The sequence below is a fragment of the Mytilus edulis genome, chromosome 3, assembly GCF_963676685.1.
Source record: "Mytilus edulis chromosome 3, xbMytEdul2.2, whole genome shotgun sequence".
Classification (NCBI taxonomy): domain Eukaryota; kingdom Metazoa; phylum Mollusca; class Bivalvia; order Mytilida; family Mytilidae; genus Mytilus; species Mytilus edulis.
This window is the reverse complement of record NC_092346.1, coordinates 1,761,785-1,769,552: the sequence shown is the minus strand read 5'-3', so window position 1 is coordinate 1,769,552 and position 7,768 is coordinate 1,761,785. Positions and strand designations below refer to the sequence as shown.

At 31.6% G+C, this 7,768-nt stretch overlaps 1 protein-coding gene across 1 annotated transcript; it reads right to left on the bottom strand.

Annotated features, from left to right (window-relative positions):
- Positions 1-1,149: 1,149 nt before the first annotated feature.
- On the bottom strand, positions 1,150-3,204 carry LOC139518206 (uncharacterized). Its single transcript, XM_071309893.1, has 2 exons — positions 3,092-3,204; positions 1,150-2,416 (listed from the first exon to the last, which is right to left on the bottom strand). Exons 1-2 carry the CDS (start codon positions 3,202-3,204, stop codon positions 1,150-1,152), a joined length of 1,380 nt encoding a protein of 459 aa, XP_071165994.1.
- Between the last annotated feature and the right edge of the window lie 4,564 nt (positions 3,205-7,768).

The window sequence follows — 7,768 nt, the reverse complement described above, 5'->3', positions numbered from 1 at the left end:
CCATCAATTGAATAGAACTAGGAGAAACCCCTGCTTTCGATGCCAACGTTGCTCCACCTCTTCGGAAACTATGGGAAGAAAATAAATTTGGATTTAACCCAATTTTACAAAGTAATTCTCTCAGTTTATTCTGAAACTGGTTATAAGTAATTGGTATGCATTTCCCCTTTTTTTTATAAGAAAAAGCGGCATCATCTGACGTGCAAGGATTTAAAGAACACATCCTTTTATATGCATTTACTGGGCAAAATTTAGATAGAGGATATGCAAGCAAAGGTATCCTTAAAATACGATTACCCAACTGAATTGTTTTTGTCCATTTGAATGCAACTATTATAAGAGACGGAAAGACTGTAACATCACCTCTGCACAGCTGTTTTTTTTTTGTCAAATTTTTTGGTTGATACTGGAACTAAATTAGACTTCCTGCTTAAAAGTAATAAAGCAAAAAGAAATAAACACCAATATGTCGCATCTAGCGGCGTATTCAAATTCAAATGTTCACGAATTTTTCCTAAAATTTCTAAAGTAATAGGAAATGCCTGTTTAGGTAAATGTTTTAATTTCCTATCTAACCCTTTCATTCGTAAGACGAAAAAACATCCACATGTAATCGTAACAACAGGAAAAGAACTTTAACTCCGTTTAAATAATTGCGAATAGATTGAGCTGATCTGAAACTTCTACTGAGAAACTCGGAATAAGTGCATAATAATTCAGAATCAATATCAAACGGTTCTAAATGAAAGTAATTACAAAACAATAAATAAGCTCTCCACTGCGTTTTAATATTAACCAAAGTACCTTTCGCGAAAGCCGAAATCCTAGTCACAAACATATCTCGTCTTAGTACTTGCAAATCTACAAATACACGAATAAACAATTCTTTAGAAATCAAATCTCTAAATAGGGACATGCCTTTTGTCCTCTCGTAAAAGTCTAACTGAAATTTATAATCTAAATCCCATCTAGACAAAAGATCTGGTAAACGGTTATCGCAACCTGAAATATGTTTAGCTTTTAACTCAAAATTATTTACAGCTGCAATCCAACAAACTTCCCTCAAACACGACTGCAGGAACTCATTTCTGGTGGCGCCTGTATTCAAAACACGTACTGATACCATATTATCGCAATAAATAAGCACCTTTAAATTTGTGAAATGTTTCCCCATAATTTCAAGGCTACTACAATCGTCAACATCTCTAATAAATTTGTATGCAAGTTTTGATCTAAAATAAACTCCGGAAATGAACAGTGGAAGTATCTTCCGTCCATCCATCCGCCACATCCTGTCAAACATGCATCAACAGAAAACAATTGATCAGGGTTTGAGAATTCATCAGATAAAATCATAGAAATCCCATTATAACTAGGCAAAAATTCCTGCCACCAAAATAAATCACGTTTAAAATCAGTTGGAATTACTATTTTCCCATTATCGGGAAAATCTCTTAACCAATTTAACAGCCTTGACACAAAAATTCGGTCAGAACGCACACATTGAGATACAAAATTTAATTTTCCCAGCAATGATTGTAATTCTCTCTTTGTACAATTTGTGCTACAGAGCCAATTAGAAACTAACTGCAGAATCTCTGACAATCTTTGAGTATCAATAGAAATTGTCATGTTCTCAGAATCAAATAAAATGCCAATAAACATCATTTTAGTACTAGGCGGACAAGCCTTCTCAATTGATTCTTCAATGCCACAATTCTGTAAAATAAGACCCAATTTAGCATAAGCATCATCACTGCTGGAAGGAATATCACATCCAGCCAAATCATCTAAATAGTTCAAAATATCTATACCCATGTTTTGACATAAAAATGCAATAGCATTTGTTGTTCGCATACATATATATGCAGCAGATCTCAACCCCATTGTTAATACACGATCGTAATACAAGTGTCCTCTACATTTGTAACCTAAGAGATGGATGTCACCGGGGTCAACGACTAATTGTCTATAAGCCCGTTTCAGGTCCCTCTTAAACATTCTGCAACCTTGGCCTTTACTCTTAATTAACATAATAAAATCATCAACCGTGGGATACGAAACTGAAATTTCATCGCCTAAATAACGATCTTTGAAAATACCAGAATTAACCGCCTCGCCCTCTGGAAAGCTCAAATCAACAATAACTCTGCGTTCTGTTGAAACCTTTTTAGGAACGGAATTTAAAGGAGATAAAGCTGAAGGACAGCTGAACGGATTTGCCTTAAATGGTCCAACAATTGCTTTATAAAAACTTTCTTTTTTCAAATATTTGGCAATATCATCTGGAAAATCAGTAGCCCCCGAATGATTACGGGAAAAAGATGACCTGAACGGGCTCCCATCGTGACCCACCGGCCATCCATACTCTAAGAAGTCACAAACCTGAGCGTCACTGTAATTCTGTAACAAACTTCTTAAAAAAAGAATATTGATTTTAGAGTAAATTGGAATTCTACAACCCTGAAAATTGTACAATCCAGATTTTTTAACAATGTTATGAATAGATACAAAATTTTGCATATCATCTATACCCAAATAACTGTTACAACAAAGACTGCATTTAAGTGAATGTCTAGAACCCCATAATGTCTTTTGAAAATCAGGTAACTGAACATGTTGATTTAGTCATTCATTATGATGAGGACATGCAGACGAACATTCAGGATGATGACTTTTAAGTTTGTCTAATCTATAACAAGTAGCACAAAAATGATTGACCTCACGTTCAACACCTCTAATCAGAATTTTATGCGGTGATGTTTTTGAACATTTATTTTTCTGAAATAACGAACAATACCATAAAGTATGTGTCTTGGTCTCTTTTTTAGCCCCAAAAGAATGCTTCTTATCGAACTCTTGTTTGACATATTTAGACAAAAGAGGAACTTCCAAATTATCAGGAGTATCTTTCCAGGTTTTAGCACCCGTTTCAATTTGTCTCAAAAAGGCAGCATAGAAGTCGAGTAAAGATTTCCACTGATGAATGGAACTGTAATATACAATTTTCTTCAAAAGGGACAATCTAGTATTTCTCTAGATAGCTTTAATTTTACTTGATCCAATTATTTCTAATTCCCCTGCAACAAACAGCTTTAAATCTAAATCTTGAAATGAAACAGATTTATTTATATATTCGTACTGAAGTGTAGTATGGGGCCAAGTTTGTGGATTCTGCACGTCATCTCTTGCTTTAGCAACCATACCCGATTTAACCTTTCGCTTTTTAAGTGATTTCTTTTTACAGGACGAATCTGTACCTGATGTACTTGAAGTATCATCATCAGTACTAGACTCGAATGAATCATAGTCAGAACTATCAGATGACTCTGATATTACTCTTGACTTGTGTTTTGTCACCCTGGAGCTACCCGACTTTTAAAACTTTTTGGCCTTAGCCGATTTAACCTTCGGGACATGAATACTGTCGTCCGAATCGGAATCAGAATATTGTAAAGGAACTTTTGAACTCTTCTTTTTCAAAGATTTGTTTTTACGTTTGCGTAAATGCGAAGAAAAATCATGCTCACTAGTAGAACTACCATGAGGACTTTCACTAGAATCAACTAAATCTATTAAATTATTCTTTTTTAAAATATCTGATAATTGTTTCTCTACTAATTTAGTCAACACTTTCTTTTTTCTTAATTTGTCTAAATTGATCTCACCCTTCCTTTTAACACTTTTGGAGTCGCTGGTGTCTTTTCTTTTCGCTGATTTGGTCTTTTTACCGGCTATTTTAGTTTTCGGCTATCGACGGCAGAATGAAAAACTTTAAATTCTTTAAATCACAAGTATATAAAGGAACCAATCAGAATGCATTGTTATGTTATAAAATTCATAACAAGTTGTATCATTAGCTGTATGTTAAGAACCGAAATAATTCGAACAGTATAAAGTCTATTTCTTTTATCTCTAATCGCCAATTATATATTTTTAATTAATTAAAAATAGCACAATAAAAATCTTCTGTCCATGTTCATATAAGTCTAAAAAGTAATTATGTCCGAACAGAATTAGTACCGCAGAGTGATGGTAAATGTTGACGCTGTCGACGTCGACAGCAGAATTGAAGAAATATCTATAACTTGCTTCCGCGAGATAAATTACTGAAAAAGACGTTCTTAACCAAAGTATATTTCATAATTTAATTAAAGTATTTTTTTACATAAGAAAATGCCTGCGTGTACCAATTGCAAGTCAAGATGACAGTTGTTTACATTCGTTTGAGATTTTGATTTTGCCAATTCAATTGTGAAGGGACTATTCGTTTTGAATTTTCCTTGGAGTTCGTTATTTTTGTTGTTTTACTTTTTTTCATTTACAATTTAAATCGTTTTGATTATATATAATTTGAGAGTTACCTTCAAAAATAAATAGTACATAAACTTATAATTTTTTTTATAAAATTGGTCTTCAGTATCAATCAATTAACTAATTTATTCGGAATAACTGGGGTTTTTTTTTCTCTTTTGCCAGTCGATTTAATAATTCCCCCAAGAACTGAGAACCAGGATATACATTTGTATCCCCCTCCCTGGCTGTACACCAAAAGAAATTGTGAATTTATGGTTATTTGATAGTATCAAAGAAAAGGTACATGTATGTACAAATGTTTGAAATATCAAACTATAGCAAAGAGAACACAACATCGTTATGTACATGTAACAGGAAAAAACGGACATCCATAGGTCATAGTACGTGCATGAGAACTAACAAGATTGTATTTACTTTTTTTTTCAATATCCCTACATTCAATTCTTTATTACTTTAAGCATAAATCTTTAAGCACATTATGCTTATCAGTGCAATAAATACAAATACATTTTTATAACACAACATGACATAATACAGCAGCATACGTATAAATGTGAAAACATGTGTGTTGTATCAAAATTGCTATATAAACTTTTGCACGATAAATTTTATCTCCAATCGATAAACAAAAGCAAACTCCATATTATTTGTTTAAAAAGTCAGACTTTAACGTTGTGTTGTTTGGGGTTTTTTTTGTGGGGGAGGGAGGGGGAGGGGATTTCAATCTAATAAAAACAGAGAGGTATTCCTTCTGCTTAAAACCTTTAGGTGGAAAATAATACAGATGAAAAAAATAACTCCATATAGGTATATATATATATACATTTATAAGCTTTGTTAAAAGTTTGACCTTGACTTTTATGTGTCATAATTGAATTATCTTCTTAACATTTATTAGGAGATATACTTAACACACTTCCTGTTTTATGAGAATTAAACAATTGTTAACGTTTAAGTATTGCCTACAATTGCTATGAAATTGTGTAAGTAAATTGTATATAAAAATAAGAATGTAAATAACTATTTCCGCACCAGTTGAAATTTCCTTTTATTCATATTCCAATAGGTTTTGGAACATTGGAAATTTGTCATTCTTGTTCCGATTTTATTAGGATTGGCAATATCATACTGGTTCTCTGTAACTATTTGAACTCTTACATAGGGAGTGTGGCACGCATGGTCTTGGATTTTCTTCAAACTTCACACATTTACTAGTCTTGATGAAAAAAACAAAAAAATCGCAAAATTTTGGTTGCTTAGCACATTAATTTGGTTGCCATAGCAACCGATGACCGGTTTTACCTCTTCTGGATATCTATGAATTTAAGCGCAAAAAGGCTATTTTCAACATAATTTTTCATAATAAATTATTAAGAGAAAGAATGTATTTTTATGATTTTATTAAATATATGCATTTTATTAATGTAATTTAATAACTGATATTTTCATATTCATTTTCAAACATAATCACATACACCCCCCTTTTTATGTGGTTTGCATAAGGTAAAAAATACCCTTTTGAGTTCATTTTTTAATGCTCACAATTTTTTTGCGGACACCTGCGATAGAGTCAACCATGAATTCATGAAAACCATAGTTTCATCTTATAAATGATGTGAAATAGTGATGGGGAAGTATGTCTCATTTTTTGTAACCATGGATACAAAATGCCAAGTTTTCATTTTTTAAGAAAAAAACATTTTGAAATTTTTTGAAAAAAAATGTTTTAAAACCTATTTTTGCAAACCAAAATAAGTAAATATAAAACTTGTAAAAATTATTGTAATTATCAAAATTTTAAACAGATTCATGTATAGTGGTATTGTAGTTTTAACTGTGTTGCTATGGAAACAATTTTATGATGATACATAAGTTTAAAACAATTTTGAAAAAGTTTCAGTTTCTTAAATTTGCACAAAAGTAGGAAAACTAAAACGCTTATTAAGTTTCACTGTATACACACATATATTATATATAAATGATAATGCTAGTATAGTATATCCATAATGGTGTAACCACTGGGAGGAAATAAACACAATTTCTCTAATCTGGTTAAAAGTGCTGATTATGAACAAATTTCTGTCTGTTTTCATGATCATGAAAAATATACAAGAAAAAAAATGACTCATTCTAGAAAAAACAAATACAATCATTAAAAAAATTATATATATTCAATTGTGCAATATTTGCCATTGAATTCGTTGTCATGGAACATGCAGTCCATTTTCAAAATTATTGATGAGTGCTGATTTTTGCAAATTCGTTTCAATGAACCTCGATACATATACATGTATCAATAAATATATACTATTTTGTTTACATTATCCAGGTCTTCTTGTATTTGAGATTTATCAATAATACTAGAACACACCCGTGATATCGCGGGTTGTGACTGAATTAAAGCAGACACATATAATTGTATTATATGTCTCTGATTAAAGTATACAACTGTGCGTATTTTCTGATAAAGTCATGGCGATTTTAAGATGCACAGTTTTCTCTGCTTTAAAAAGCTTCACAATGCTTCAGTCTGTTTGAACTTGTTGACCTGGAACTTATCAATCATTTGTAATATTAATTATTTGGAAAACAAAAGTGCCTGGAATGGAGTATTTTTTAATCAACAGCATTGTCCTATATTAGTTATAAATAAAGTTGAATTATTTGATTCGCTGTTTTACGTCATGCCGGCTAACAAATTGAAAACTGTACCTATACGCCTTAATTTTTCTATGAGAAAACCATGCAGATGGTGCTCCATGCAAAGTTGTTTGATTTTGATGAAACTTTGCTGACATGTTCAGGTTGACCTCATATGAAAGTCATGCAAGTTTGAAGCCCTTACACTGCTGGTAACCATGGCAACGATAGGGATTTAGGGTATTTTCGAGTTTATTTATAAATGCATTTACTGAAATGCATAGATTTCATAAATTTCTCAAATAGAAATAAATACTATAATACTTCTGAGTGTTTTTAATACTTTAATAGCACAGATAGGATGTGTATGAAGTCTAAATCACATAATTTTATTAAACATAATGATATATATAGAAAATAAGGGTGTGGCAAAACAAATAAAATGATAAAAAATATGGCCTTTTCATCTAATCACACTAAAACAGACACTACAGCCCAAAAGTCGCTTTAATTTACCCTAAATTTCAGAAATGCTTTGCATTTTCTTTGGTTCAAAATATTTTGAAGGGATTTCGGTTGCAAATTAATTTTATAGATTTTATTGATCATTTAGATAGCCTCCCCCCCCTTTTTTTTTGTATTTTCGCAATAAATTGAGCAAAGTCATTCAAAAATAAATACTTGAATTATACAGATTGTAACATGCAATATAGGTAAATCAAATAGAAAATTCAAAGTGAAATGGATTTTTGTGTCACAAACAATAGTAAGCATAAGGCTTAAAAAAGGGGGGGGGAGCTGCCAAAGACAA